At 50.0% G+C, this 15,934-nt stretch overlaps 1 protein-coding gene across 3 annotated transcripts in view; it reads left to right on the top strand.

Annotated features, from left to right (window-relative positions):
* The first annotated feature begins 9,641 nt into the window (after positions 1–9,641).
* upb1 (ureidopropionase, beta) overlaps positions 9,642–15,934 on the top strand; it is an 82,139-nt gene continuing 75,846 nt past the window's right edge. For all 3 annotated transcript variants that reach the window (XM_052032061.1, XM_052032063.1, XM_052032062.1), the window contains exon 1: positions 9,642–9,830. In XM_052032061.1, coding sequence (XP_051888021.1) covers positions 9,700–9,830 — 131 coding nt within the window. In that variant the 5' untranslated portion in view covers positions 9,642–9,699. The remainder of the gene's footprint in view (positions 9,831–15,934) is intronic.

The raw sequence follows: 15,934 nt of genomic DNA on the forward strand, positions 1-15,934 counted from the left end.
AAAATCTGCCGGCAATAGGTCTGTACCCTTCTGTGCCTTGTCCATTTCAGTGTCTGTCTAAATACCTCTTAAACACAGTGACTGTATCTGACTCCACCCCCTCCTCTGGCAGCACGCTCCAGATATCAGCCACTCTCTGTGTGAAATAGTTACCCCTCAGATCCCTTTTACGTCTCCTTCCTCCCACCTTCAACCCACGCCCTCTAGTTTTTGATACCCCCACCCTGGGAAAAAGATTCTGACGATCGGCGCTATTACAGCGCCAGCGGTCGGGGTTCGATTCCCGTCGCTGTCTGTAAGGAGTTTGTACGTTCTCCCCGTGTCTGCGTGGGTTTCCTCCGGGTGCTCTGGTTTCCTCCCACATTGCAAAAAAGACGTACAGGTAGGTTAATTGGGTTTAAAAAATTGGCGGCGCGGACTCGTTGGGCCAGAAGGGCCTGTTACCACTCTGTAAATAAAATTTAACTTAAATATACCCTACCTGTATCAGGTCACCCCTCAGCCTCCTTCGTTCCAGGGAACACAAGCCCACCTGATCCAGTCTCTGCCCATAAGTGGCAGCAGAACAGTGCAAAACATAAAAATGACTATAAGTTACCAAAAACAAATAGTGCAAAAGAGGAATAACGAGGTAGTGTTCATGGACCATTCAGAAATGGTCCTCCAATCCAGGCAACATCCTGGTGGATCTCCTCTGCACCCTCTCCAGGGCAGTCACATCCTTCCTATCACGTGGCGACCAGAACCACACACTGTACTCCGAGTGTGGCCAAACCAGTGTTTTGTAAAGTTGCAACATCATGTCCCAACTTTTATATTCTATGTTCCAACCTCTGAAGACAAGTGTACCACTTGTTCCCTTCACATCCTATCCACCTGCATTGCCACTTTCAGGGAACTACTGACTTGGATCCCTGGGTCTCTCTGTTCGTCAACATTCTCACTGCCCTACCATTTACTGTAAATGTCCTACCCCTATTTGACTTCCCAAAATGCATCACCTCACACTTTCAGGTTTAAATTCCATCTGCCAATGATCCAGCCGATCTACATCATGCTGTAGCCTTAACCTCCCTCACTGTCCACAACACCACTAGTTTACATGTTCACAAACTTGCTGACCATGACTCCAAAGTCCATGTTCAAATTGTTAGTATAGATCACATACAAACGAGTTCCCAGCACCGTTCCCTGTGGAACACCACCAGTCACAGACTTCCAGTCAGAAAAACATCCCTCCACCGCTCCCCTCTGCCTCCTGACACCAAGCCAATGTTGGATCCAATTAGCCGGCTCGCCTTGATCCCATGTGCCTTAACCTTCTGGACCAACCTACCATGCAGGACCTTGTCAAACATCCATTTGGGCAACATCTACCACTCTCAAGTTCTTTGCTTACTTCTTAGTCAAATTAGTGAGGCAGAGCCATTCAGTCTGTCCCTGATCTGTACAAGCAGACACAGTGGAAAACTGTTCTGTTGAATCTCTCAGTAGAATTTTTCTGAACTCAAAGTCCATCGAGTTTTTACACTTTTGAGGACAAAGATAACAGCATGTGATTGAATACAATTTTAATAGCAACAATTGCATATAGGTTATGCCACTATTTTGTGTGCAGAAAGTAGTTCCATCAAATTACATATTTACAATGGGAGCACATCTAAACTGACCAGACCTTTGTTGGGACAAAGTAATTTGTGTGAGTGGTCTGAAAGCTTCTAAGGACAAACACCCCAGACACTCATAATTCATGAAGTGAGGGGTCACTTTCTGGGTAGACAAATATAAGATCTTTATCTTTATTACCCCCGATGACTGACTGACAGAGTGAATATGTCCATGAGTATGCTCGATGTGCTAAATGACAAATTAACCAGTCTGGGACCTTCCTTGATCTCTGCCCAATTGGTGCAAAACAACTTAGCTGAAGATGACTAGTGCGTGGCTTGATGCAGGTCTATTAACACAGCTCTATTGTCCGTACATCCAATGCATAGGAGAATGTCTCATTGTCACGTCATTTTACAAACCACCAGCTGTGGAGCAGTGGTCTCTGCTGTTGTTTATACAGCTGTTCTTTTAATTTCAAAACTGAATACTGCTTGTAGCTAACATTTTGCAATAGTTTATGAAGACTGGTTCTGATTTGTATGAATGGCTACTCCACTTTACACTTTATTCTTTCTGACTGGCTGCTTCTCTCTGCAAGGATCTATCCACAGGGCAAGTGCAACCACTATGGATAAAGGAGTTGTCTGACCTTCCAGGAAACTTGCTATTGATAGTAAGAAAATTCTCCTTGTGATCAACAACGACACGGACGTTGAGTGAGTTGAACACCTCATGATTTTCAGGGCTGCTCCTACTGGTGGTAGACAGTAGCCAGGAACTCCAGGATGCGACTGGTGACAGCAGACCTCCACACATACAATGTTACTTCATGAAGTTGCTCCTCCTCCAGCACTGTAGCTGGCTTTATGCTGTACTTACACTGTGGTGAATAGCGGGCTATGATATGTGGCAGAGATCAGTGGCTGCCTCCTGGAACAGTCCTGAAGCCAGGAGGTTGGGAGTGACCGCGACTTTGACCTCAGCCCAGGCCTAAGCACCTGGCTGAGACTGTGTACCTCCCAGTCTGAGATCATGGAGGCATCCTGTCTCTCTGAAAGCTCTGAGAGTAGGATCTCCATACATGGACACCACCACTCCTCCCACAGGGTCCCGAGCCTCCCTCAGTCCCCTTAGCTTAAGCTCCCACTCAAATGTTGCTGTCAGTGGTCTGGCCAGCAAAGCCCACTAAATTCATTAATCAGAAGGTAACCTCGACAAAAAAAGCACCAAGCTATAATTTATGCAAAAAGTGGGCATTTTGTAAAGTACAGGGACCATTAAGTACTTGCCTACACTAATCCCATGTACCAGCACTTGGTCCACAGCCTTCTAAGATAAGATATCTTTATTAGTCACAGTGAAATGCATCTTTTGTGTAGAGTGTTCTGGGGAGCAGCCCGCAAGTGTCGCCACGCTTCCGGCGCCAACATAGCATGCCCACAACTTCCTAAGCTGTACATCTTTGGAATGTGGGAGGAAACCGGAGCACCTGGAGGAAACCCACGCAGACACGGGGAGAACGTACATACTCCTTACAGACAGTGGCCGGAATTGAACCCGGGTCGCTGTCGCTGTAAAGTGTTACACTAACCGCTATACTACCATGCTACCTTGATGATTCAAGTGCTCACCTTGATACTTGATAAATGTTGTGTGAGTCTCTGCCTTCACCACCCCCTCAGGCAGTGTGTTCCAGATTCCAACCACCCTGGGTGAAAATATTCTGTCTCAGATCCCCTCTAAACTCTTACCCCTACCCCTAACTTATGCCCTCTAGTTTTAGACACCTCTGCTGTTGGGGAAAAATTTCCTACTATCTACCATGTCTATTCCTCTCATAATTGTGTACACCTCTGTCAGGTCCCTCCTCCGTCTTCTCGACTCCATGGAAAACAAACCTGGCCTATTCAGTCTCTCCTCATAACTGAGACTCTGCATCCCAGGCAACATCCGGCGAATCTCACCTGCACCTTCTCCAGAACAATCACATCCTACTTGGCTGAGTGGGCCTTGGATGGAGAACACAGCACAGTGCAGCCCTGTTTATTGTGTGACTGCTAGTCAAGTCCTCTCCTGTGGCTGGGAGCTCCTGCCTCCACCGGCAATGCTGGGAACGATGCTGTGGGCATCATTAGGTGTGCTTTCAGTGGTGGGACCTACGTTGGTGTTGAATCCTAACACCTTTGGTCAAATCTTTCGGCTGGTGCAATTCAGTCTGGAAGTGGTGAAAAGATGAGTGTTTGGGATGCAGTTTTGGGACTTGTTCCCCTTGGACATGCCAACTGTAGGAGATTGGACAGGATCAAGGAATCTCACTGTGCACAAGAAGGCTTCTTATCAAGTGTGCCCTGGCCCTTTGAAGGAGCTGTCCCACTAATTCCCTTCCCCATAACCGTGTAAATTTGGGAGCACTATTTATCCAATCTCCCTCCAGAACTTAATATTGAATTTGCTTCTCTCCTTCCAGGAAGTGAACTCCAGACAGTAATAACTCACTGTGAATAGGGTTTACCTTCATGTTGCTTCTGGTTATCTTGATCAAGACCCTGTCTCCATGTCTGGTGATTGACCTTTCTGCATCTTACCTATTCTCTCAGTTTTAAGCTCCTCTGTCAAACTCTGCCCTGAGGAGAATAATCCCAACTTCTCCAGCCCCTCCGCATAACTGGAGACCTGTGACTCTGTTACCCTCCATAAGCTTTCCAGTGATTCTCCCGGGCATTGGCACCCTTGCTGAGAGGCTGGCGGTGCTGAGCACAGTCCTCCAGATGAGGTTGAACTTACCTTATGAGGCTTTAACCACTCAGCCAATGACGGGAGACTGAGTAGGCAACACCAGATCACTGTGGAGCCTTCCTCCCTGCCTTACAAAGTGCTCATCTTTGCTCAAACCATTGTCTGGCGCTCATTTTTGCCAAAATCACCTCCTGGTTAACAAATTTAATGGTGCTTTTGACCATATCCATGAGAAATGTGCATGGTTCACCCTGTTCTTGCATCTCTGTTTACAGAACTGTGGCCTTGCCGGTCAGTGCAGCAGTTACCCCCTCCTCCCCGTGAGGTCCCGCTCTCCATACACCACTGGCCCAGGGCAAGGTGACCTGAGGCTCCTTGGCCTCTCTTACTGCGGGCTTCCCTCATAGGGCAGAGCTGACAGATCCAGGAGGGGAAATTCTGTACATCGTTGAAGGCTCGTGGAGAGCAGATTGGGCAAGGTGCAAAGCCAGCAATCGAACTGATGTGGCCTGTTTCCCAACAGGCACTGCGACTGCTCTAAGAGCACCAGGAAACCTTTCCCACGTGTTTTTGATCCCTACTTTTGGCTGAACCACAGATCACACAATAGTTCTGCTCACTGAGCAACCCAATGAAAACAAGATTTTTTTTTAAAGATCTCATTTATGAAATTAGGCCAAAATAGATAACACATGCGGATTAGATGAACAAAACAAGCAAAAAGCTGTGTTTAAAAATATAAGGGCTCTTGGGAAGATAGCTGAGATATCAGCTAGCACATCTGTTTAACTATTAAAACAGATCATCCTTACAACTGCATGATTAGAAAAAGAATCACATGCATTAAGGCAGCATATTTTACTGTCCCAGAGGCTCCCAAAGAACTCTGCAACCTAAGGTGCTTACAAAGTGGAACAGTAGTTAGAATGAGGAAAAAACTGCCCCAGGTCTTTGTCCGTTTAAGTGCCCTGAAAATTAACTGTTGTGAATAACTACCATCTGGAAATACCATCTGGTATTCTCAACACCTTCAAAGCCCATGGATCGCGGAGAGACCTACAAGTTATGCACCGAGTTCTCAGAAGGCTGGTGAACCATGAACACTAGGAACCATGATTTTGGCAATGGCCTTGTTAGCAAAGTTCTGACAGTGGGGTCCAAAGGGATGCTGTTGTTTTTGGAAAAGCTTAGACCCTGAGGGAATGAACTGATCCGGGCTCCTGACGCTACAAGTGAAATTACAGGACTTTTATGCTGTGTTCTCATCTGTTTGAAGTTAACTGTAAAACAGGCGATACGAACATCCACACTGGAGATGTGATGTCTCCATCATTTCAAGGACACCAGGAGGGTGAGAATGGGGTTTCAGGAGGGCCAAACCTTTCCCATTGCTCTGACCATCTCTCAGGAAGCAGCAGTATCTGTGCTCCACGTCAAGGAGCAACAGGGCAAAGGCGGGTCAGACTGCAGCACGTCCCTCAACCTGCTGATCTGATACCTTCCGCCTTCCCAGCGGCTCTGGGATCTCGGCACAAAACTGGCAATGTACGGCATTAAGAACAGAAACCCTGATCAGTCTGAAATGTTAACTCTGTTTCTTCCTCCACAGCCGCTGTCTGGCCTGCTGATTATTTCCAACATTTCCTGTTTCTATTTCAGATTTCCAGCATCTGCGGTATTTGCTTTTCGATTGGCGATGTATTGCTGAGTTGTGGTTGCTTTGCTATCCAGTGGGTTCAGGCCTGTTAGACTAGTAATATAGCAAGCCCTTCTCCCCACCGTGTCCACGCCAGCCATCGGTCAACCATTCCTTGGCGGTTCAAGTGTTCATCCAGCTATCACTGCCCCTCAGCCAGTGAGTTCCAGATTCCAGCTGCCTCTGGGTGAAAATCCTTCCTCAAACCCTTCTAAATTCTGTATCCCTCACCTTAAACCTATACTTCTGTGGTGGGGAGAAGTTTCCTACTACCTACCTATCAATGACCCTCATCATTTTGTACACCTCTATCAGGTCCCCTCCGCTCCAAGAAAACCAAACCCGGTCTCTCCTCATGACCGAAACACTCCGTCCCAGGCAACATCATGGCAAATCTCCTTTGTACCTTCTCCAGAGCAGTCATATCCTTCCTGTAGTGTGGTGACCAGAACTGTACACAGTGCACCAGCTGTGGCCTAACTCGTTTCACTACATATTTTTAGATACTTTGAAAGTGGCTGCCAGGTTCAGCTAGAGAGTGGGGAATGCGGCTGCTCATTCACTGAGTACATTCGAGACAAAAATCGATAGAGATTTCGACATTAAGGGATTTGAGGGATGTGGGGTTAGTGCAGGAAGGACAAGGGAGGAAAGAAATTTCACTGGCAGGCAGGATTAAGGAAAATACTCAAAGAATTTCTGGGCATATTAAGGGCAAGAGGGTAACCAGGGAAAAAGTAGAGAGATTAGGGGCCAAAATTACATGTGGGTGACATCTTCAATGAATCGATCTGTATTCACAAAAGGACATTGTAGGGAGGGGAATTGTGCAATTCTAGTGTAAATTACCACTGTAAAGTTGAAGGTAGAGTCATGTTTCCTACCACACTCCAAAGCCGTGCGGGTTAGGAAGTTGTGGGCATGCTATGTTGGCACCGGAAGCGTGGCGACACTTGCGGGCTGCCCCCCAGAACATTCCATGCAAAAAAGATGCATTTCACTGTGTGTTTCGATGTACATGTGACTAATAAAGAGATCTTATCTTAGAGTCTTACAGCACAGAAACAGGCCCTTCCATGCCGACTGAGATGCCTATCTATGCTAATTTCATTTTCCTGCATCCTCTATTCTGTTCCTATCCATGGACCTGTCCAAATGTTTTTTAAAACTGTAATTGTACCTGCGTCTACCACCTTCTCTGGCAGCTCTTTCCATACACCCACCACCCTGTGTGACAAACTTGCCCCTCAATCGCCTTTAAATTTTTCCCCTTTCACCTTAAACCTGTGCCCTCTAGCTTTAGACTCATCTAGTCTGGGGAACAGACTGTCTACGCCGTTCATAACTTTATAAACTTCTGTACAATCACCCCTCAGCCTCCTGTGTTCCAGCGAGAACAGCCCCAACCTATCCAATATCTCCCTGTAATTAAAGCCCACCATTCCAGGCAACATCCTGGTGAACTTCTTTTGCACTGGTTCTAGTGGTACCACATCCTTTCCATAATGTGGTGACCAGAACTGTACACAGTATTACCAGAGCAACAAAGGACTGCAGATGCTGGAATCTACGTCAAAGATCCAAGTGTGGCCTACCCAGGTATTAGATGTCTCTGCAGATTTAAAGCAGGATAAATCCTCAGGGCCCGATGAAATGTATCCCAGCCTGCTACTGGAGGCAAGAGAGGAGGTTGCTGGGGCTTGGACAGGGATTCTTAAACCTTCATTAGCCACAGGTAGGTGCCAGATGACTGGAGGATAGCAAATGTGGTACCTGTGCTCAAGAAGGGCAGCAAAGATACCTCGTCAATGTGGGTGTAGACTCAAAACTGGTCCTAAAAGGGATCATTTTACTGATTGTAGATACTATCAGTGAGCTCGAAGTCAGTGGTAGGGAATTTATTGGAAAAAATTCTGAGTGATAGGACTAATCTGCATTTGGAAAGGCAGGGTTTGATCAGAGATAGTCAGCGTGGCTTTGTTAAGGGATGATTGTATTTGACTAATTTGATTGTGCTTTTCAAGGAGGAAACTAAGTGTGTTGACGAGGTTAGTGAGGTTGATGTAGTTTACAATACATCGTACAGTAATATAGCACAGAAACAGGCCCCACAGCCCACCAGGTTTTTACGAATCATCAAGTACCCATCTATTTACCAGCACTCAGTCCATGGCCTTCTATGCCATGACAATTCAAATGCTCGTCCAGATGCTTTTTTAAATGTTTTGAGAGTCTGCCTCCAACACCTGCTCAGACGATGCCTTCCAGACTCTGGATGGAAAAAAACTTCCTCAGATCCCCTCTAAACCCCCTACACCTTTACTGAAACATATGCCCTCTGGTCTTAGACAGCTCTGCTATGGGGAAAATGTTTACCACTGTCTACCCTATGAATGTTCCTCATAAGTTTATGCATCTCTATCACACCCCCCTCAGCCTTCTCTGCTCCAAGGAAAATAAACCCAGCTTATCCAGTCTCCCCTCGTAACTGAAACGCTTTGCTATCGAGTCTTGAAGCTGCAACATACCCAGAACAGAAGATGAATTGTTTTTCCTCAAGCTTGCGTTGTGTCCTGTCGTACCAGTGCAGGAGGCCATAGACAGAGTGGTCAGAGTGGGAGTGGGATGGAGAATTAAAGTGGCAGGCGACCAGAAACTCAGGGTCGCTCCTGTGGACTGAACACTGTGCTCTGCAAGCTATCACTCAAGCTGTGTTTGGTTTAGAGTCATAAAGAGATGCAGCACGGAAACAGGCCCTTTGTCTCACTGAGTCTGCCATGACTGACCGTCAACCACCCACTTACACTAACCCTATATTAATACCACTTTTTATTCTCCTCACATTCTCATCAACTCTCCCCAGATTCTAGCACTCACCGCACATGGTAGTGTAGCGGTTAGCGTAACGCTATTACAGTGCGAGCGACCCGAGTTCAAATCCGGCCGCTGTCTGTAAGGAGTTTGTACGTTTTCCCCGCGTCTGCGTGGGTTTCTTCCAGGTGCTCCGGTTTCCTCCCACATTCCAAAGGCGTACGGGTTAGGAAGTTGTGGGGATGCTACGTTGGCGCCGGAAGCGTGGCAACACTTGCGGGCTGCCCCCAGAACCCTCGACGCGAAAGATGCATCTCACTGTGTGTTTCGATGTACATGTGACTAATAAAGAGATCTTATCCTATCTCACTTTGGGGGAATTTACCAGTTAACCCACCATCCCGCACGTCTTTAGGACGTGGGAGGAAACCAGAGAACCGGCAGGAAACCCATGGAGTCACAGGGAGAACGGGTCAACTCCACGGAGGCGGCACCGGGGGTCAGGACTGCACCTGGGTCTCCGGTGCTGTGAGGGCAGTGGCTTCAGCTGCTGCACCCTGTGTGAGAGGAGGCCACACTGCCAACACCTAGTGCGGCAGACAAGCCTGGCTGAACCCTGGAGGGACTGTGTGGGTCCCTGGATGGTGGGAAGAGGTGAAAGGACGGGTGTTGCAGGTCCTGTGGGTGCCCTGCTGCCCATCAGCCGAGGGGCCGAATGGCTTGACCCGAGGGGCCGAATGGCCCGCCTTGCCCCGCCCACATCCCTGCACCAATCAGGAGCAGGGGCGGGCCCGCTGGTCTGCGCCGAGCCTCGGAGAGGAGTGGGTGGCGGCGGCTGAGGTAACATGTTAGCGGGGAGGGCGAGCGGTGTGGCCGGCGGCGGCGTGGAGGCCAGTCCCGGCCCCGGGTCTACCCCCGGCCCCGGCCCCGAGCAGCTCGCTCACCTCCACAGGCTTCTCTACGGCAAGGAACTCAGGTGAGCCGAGCGGCGCCGCGGGCGCTGCTGGGAGATGTAGTTCCCACCGCCAAAAACCGCGATACCACGGCGGGGGCGGGAACTACAATCCCAGCGGCCTGTGCGCGGCCTCCTGCGCAGACTCGCCGTGTGGGGGGCGGTGTAGGGGGGGTGCAATGGGCGAGGGGGCGGTGTAGGGGGTGCAGTGGGGGGAGGGAGCGGTGTAGGGGGGTGCAGTGGGGGGAGGGGGCGGTGTAGGGGGTGCAGTGGGGGGAGGGAGCGGTGTAGGGGGTGCAGTGGGGGGAGGGGGCGGTGTAGGGGGTGCAGTGGGGGGAGGGAGCGGTGTAGGGGGGGTGCAATGGGCGAGGGGGCGGTGTAGGGGGTGCAGTGGGGGGAGGGAGCGGTGTAGGGGGTGCAGTGGGGGGAGGGAGCGGTGTAGGGGGGGTGCAATGGGCGAGGGGGCGGTGTAGGGGGTGCAGTGGGGGGAGGGAGCGGTGTAGGGGGTGCAGTGGGGGGAGGGAGCGGTGTAGGGGGTGCAATGGGCGAGGGGGCGGTGTAGGGGGTGCAGTGGGGGGAGGGAGCGGTGTAGGGGGTGCAGTGGGGGGAGGGAGCGGTGTAGGGGGTGCAGTGGGGGGAGGGAGCGGTGTAGGGGGTGCAGTGGGGGGAGGGAGCGGTGTAGGGGGTGCAGTGGGGGGAGGGGGCGGTGTAGGGGGTGCAGTGGGGGGAGGGAGCGGTGTAGGGGGGGTGCAATGGGCGAGGGGGCGGTGTAGGGGGTGCAGTGGGGGGAGGGAGCGGTGTAGGGGGTGCAATGGGCGAGGGGGCGGTGTAGGGGGTGCAGTGGGGGGAGGGAGCGGTGTAGGGGGGGTGCAATGGGCGAGGGGGCGGTGTAGGGGGTGCAGTGGGGGGAGGGAGCGGTGTAGGGGGTGCAATGGGCGAGGAGGCGGCGTAGGGGGTGCAATGGGGGGAGGGGGCGGCGTGGGGGGTGCAATGGGGAGGAGGCGGCGTAGGGAGTGCAATGGGGGGAGGGGGCGGTGTAGGGGGTGCATTGGGGAGGGGGCGGTGTAGGGGGTGCAATGGGGGGTGGGGCGCGGTGTAGGGGGATGCAATAGGGAGGGGGCGCGGTGTAGGGGGTGCATGGGGGGCGGTGTAGTGGGGTGCAATGGGGGGTGGGGTGGTGTAAGGGGGTGCAATGGGGGGTGGGGTGGTGTAGGGGGTGCATTGGGGGTGGGGGTGGTGTAGGGGGGTGCAATGGGGAGGAGGCGGTGTAGGGGGGTGGGGGTGGTGTAGGGGGCGGTGTATGGGGGTGGTGTTGGGGCGGGGTGGTGTAGGGGGTGCAATGGGGGTGGGGTGGTTAGGGCGCGCATGGGGGGCGGTGTAGTGGGGTGCAATGGGGGGGTGGTGTAAGGGGGTGCAATGGGGGGTGGCTGGGTTTGGGGTCCTTTCCTGCATTCAGTGTGGAGGGAATCACCCACCCCCTGAGCAGGTAGTCACCCCACGGACCCCCCCCCTCCCCAATGTCACCCCCACCGGTCCTGGGCAGGTGTGGGATGCAGGATTCCCTGCACCGAGCACACCACCCACCACCACACCCCCCCCCCCCCCCCCCCCACTCCACCCCACCCCACTCCTTCCTTCCCAGATTGTGTTGGAGCGGGTGGGGTGTGATGTACACATTCCTGGGAGGCAGAGATAGTGAGGGGCATTTCTCAGGGTAGAGAGGCCCATAACCACAGCGTAGGTCAAAGGTAAGTGTAAGGGGTTAGAGGGGGATTTGGGGAAGGACTTTCAACCACAGAGGCTGGTTGGAACCTGGTGCTCGCTGTGTGAGGGGTGAGGCAGGTCCTCTCACAACGTGGTAGGTATGCAGATGAAAGGCCATGGAGTTTTGGAAACTGATTAGTGTAGTTGGCATGGATGTGGGGTGTAGTTAGCTCCCTTCTGCACTGTGTGTCTGTGGACAGAGTGACAAAAACTGAGAATGTTACTGGTGAATGACCTTGCCAGTTCTGACATAAATAAGAATTGCCTGGTTATCTAAACGGTTGGATTCAGTATTAAGTCCAAAGGACCATAATGTGCCTACACAGGAGGTGAGCTGTTGTTCTCCAAGCACGTGCATGGCGGGAGTGCGAGTTAGAGCAAAGGGCAACTGGTAGCTCTGGGTCATCATGGCAGACTGAACTTGGCTGTTGTGCAAACTGGTCACCCACTCCACATTTAGCACAGCACAGGAACAGGCTCTTCGGCTCCCCATGTTATGCCAAACTAATTAAGCTAATGATGCCTAATTACACTAACCCCTTCTGCCTGCACATGGTCCATATCCTTCCAGTCTCTGCATATTCATGCATCTAAGAGCTTCTTAAATGCCTTTATCATATCTGTCGCCAGCACACCTGGCAGTGCACTTCAGGCACCCACCACTCTCTGCTTGTTTCAAAGAAAACAACAATCTTGCCCCGCACATCTTCTTTGAATGCTTCTCCCTCTAGTATTCGACATTTTGACCCTGGGTATAAGATTCTGGCTGTGTACCCTATCTACACCCCTCATAGTTTTATAAAATTCTCTCAGCCTCTGCTGCTCCAGAGAAAACAACCCAAGTGTGTCCAATCTCTCCTTGTAGCACATACCCTCTAATCGAGGCTGCATCGTGGTGAACCTCTTCTGCATCCTCTCCAAAGCACATCCTTCCTGTACTGTAATGGGGCGACCAGAATTGAATGCAATACTCCAGATGCAGCCTAACCAGAGTTTTATAAAGCTGCAACATAATTTCTGGATTCTTGATCTCAATGCCTCAACTAATAAAGGCAAGCGTGCCATAAGCCACCTTTACCACCCTATCAACCTGTGTAGCCACTTTCGGGGAGCTATGGACTTGGACCCCAAGATACCTCTGTACATCGATGCTGTTAAAGGTCCTGCCATTAACTGTGTACTGTCCCTTTACCTCCCAAAGCACAACAACTCACACTTGGCTGGATTAAACTCCATCTGCCATTTCTCCGCCCATATCGGCAACTGATCTATATCCCACTGTATCCTTTGGCAATCTTCTACACTAATCTTTGTGTCATCTGCGAACTTACTATCCCACCCATCTGTGTTTTCCTACAAGTCATCCTACACATCACAGAGGTCCCAGTACGGATCCTTGCGGAACACCACTAGTCACAGACCTCAAACGAGACTAAGTCCCATCGACCACTATCCGCTGTCTTTTATAGGTAAGCCAATTCTGAATTCAAACGGCTAATTCACCATGGATCCTGTGCATCTTAATCTTCTGGATGAGCCTGCCATGAGGGACCAAACACCTTGTGGACATCATCCACAGCTCTACCTTCATCTGTTACCTTTGTCACCACCTCAAAACTCAATTGTTAGTAAGACATGATCTGCCCAGCACGAGGCCATGCTGACTGTCCCTAATCAGGCCATGGTTTTCCAAATGCTCATAAATCCTATCCCTAAGAATCATCTCCAATAGCTTCCCTCCCCAGTATAGAGAAGACCATACTGTGAGTACTGAGTGCAGTTCACCAAACTGGGAGAAATGCAAGACAATGATGGGAAGGGATGAGGTAATAGTTTGGGTGCTACATCTCCTGTAGTTGCCTGGGAAAGTGCCCCAAGAAGGGGAGTTGATAGTGGAGATGGAAAAGTGAACCAGGTGATTTTAATAGTCAATATCACACAGCACAGAGACAGCCCTTTGGCCCACCAAGTCCACACTGGTTATGAAGTACCTATCTGTACTAATTCCATTTACTAACTGTGGTCTGTAGTCTTCCATGCCTTGGTGATTCAAATGTTTGCCTAGATACTTGTGTGATGTGAGAGTCTCTGCCTTCTCCAGCCTCTCAGGCAGTGTACTCCACTGGGTGAAATTATTCCCAAAGATTCCTCTAAATCTCCTACCCCTTATCCTAAACCTATGCCTCTAGTTTTAGACACCCCTGGTACGGGGATAAATTCCACACTATCTATACTTCTATCATCCTCGTCTGTTCTAAGGAAAGCAAACCCACTATTTCCAATTTATTTTCTCATAACTGAAATGGTCCATCCCAGGCATTATCCTGGTGAATCTTTTCTGTTCCCTCTTCATACTCCCAACTGTGAGTGTGACACGAGAGACTAGATGCTGGAACGTGGAGCAAATCACAAATTGCTGGAGGAACTCAGTGGGTCAAATGTGACACCGTTTGTTCAAGGGGGGGCAAAAAGTGGGGAAACGATATGCCAATTTGCTGTTGGCAAGCTGCTGGAGTCTATAGTTTACGAAGAAATAGTCATTTGGAAACGTTTAATGTGATCAAACTAAGTCCACATGGTTTTATGAAAGGAAAATTGTTTGACATATTTGCAAGGATGTAACAAGCAGAGGAGGAACTGTAGCTGAAGTACGTTTGGATTTCCAGAACGCATTCAATAGATAGGCCAGAAAAGATTAAAAACTCATGGTAATGGGGAAAGTGTGTTAGCATGGATCGAAGACTGGTAAGCGTATAGAGGACAGAGAGTCGGAATAAATGGGTCTTTTTCAGGCTGGAAGGATGCAACTAGTTGAGTGCCCCAAGGGTCAGTTCTTGGCCCTCGATTATTCACAATTAATGATGGGGAGGAGGAGGCAAAGTATAAGGTATCCAAGTTTGCCGATGTCACAAAAATAGGTGGGAGGGCATGTTGCAATGAGAATATTCCGACTCTGCAACAGGTTATAGATAGGCTGAGAGATTGGGCTAAAGGTTGGCAAATGGAGTCTAATGTAGGAAGGGGAGGGTCATGCACTTTGGTAGGAGGAATCAAAAGACATGCAATGGTCTAAATGGAGCGAGGTTATAAATGCATACAGAGTGATCTGGTTGTTCTTGTATATGAATCACTAAAAGCTGTACCTGCATACTACGAATAGTTATTGGCACATTGGCCTTCATTGCAACGAGGTTGAATTTTAGAAATGGAGAAGTATTGTTGCATTTGTATGGGGTATTGATGAGGTTGCATCTGGAGGACTGTGTATGGGTTTGTTCTTGGAAGACTGAAGGATGATACTGAAACTTAAGATCCTGACCAGATAGATGTTTTGGATCATTGGGATCTCTTCCGGGGAAGGTGGGACCTGTACAGATTGGATGAGTTACAGAACTACTTGTCTTCTCTTGGTACAGTGTGACCACTGGGGGAAGGTTTTCTGAACTTCCTGACAGGCCCAGGAGTGATGAACCAAAGGCATTGAGGACCATTGCTTCAAGCGGCTCAGGTTTGGGCTCCTGGAGCAGAACTGGTCTGTGACCTGTCCCTCCAGGAAGCTGGCTTCCTTGCTAGTTTGCCAACAGCAGCCCTCAGGCACCATAATGTTGTGAGACAAGTTCGAGGGTCTCGAGGGACAAGGACTCTGGACACAGTCTTTGGAGTTAAAATGATTTATTTATAAAAGACAAACGCAGGACAGGATAAATAGGAACACGTGCACACTGGTGATCACAAACATGGGGGGAATGGCAACAAGGGTGAGATGCACACACAACGAGCTGGGTACAAACAATCAAGGAAGAAACAATAAGATGCCTGCCACCCCTCAACTCAGTGCAGGCACAGATCTACGCTACCGGGAATCTACTTAGGACACTCCTAACCCTTATGGAAGTGCACACAATGGTCTCTTCAGCGTTGTTTCACAGTTTCTGGAGCAGTCAAAAGAGAGAGAACCACACACATGTGGCACTCTTTATAGGGCTGGAGGATTAGGTGGTCCAGCCCAGGTAGTTCAAATGAGTCAATGGCCCAAGGCCAGGTACACAGGTGTTTACAGAGGCCAATGGTCAAGTGTGGACTAATGGGTAGGTGGAGCCAGACCTTGATTGGCAGTGATGTTACTTTCGACCAGGTGATCAGTGGTGTCAAGTGACAGCCATGACTCTTCACAATACACATGCCCACCACCTCGCACCCTTCCCCATGTGAAGTATTCCACCATAAGTCGTATGATTCCAGGATCTGAGCTGGTACCTCTCCTCCTTGGGCCTTCCTCCTGTGGGAATGGGGTACCTTGTGGGCAGGATCTCTTCTGAATCAGCAATGATTAAGACGAAAGACCACATGAGCAAGGTTCTCTG

This window comes from Pristis pectinata, chromosome 17, assembly GCF_009764475.1.
Source record: "Pristis pectinata isolate sPriPec2 chromosome 17, sPriPec2.1.pri, whole genome shotgun sequence".
NCBI classification, from domain to species: domain Eukaryota; kingdom Metazoa; phylum Chordata; class Chondrichthyes; order Rhinopristiformes; family Pristidae; genus Pristis; species Pristis pectinata.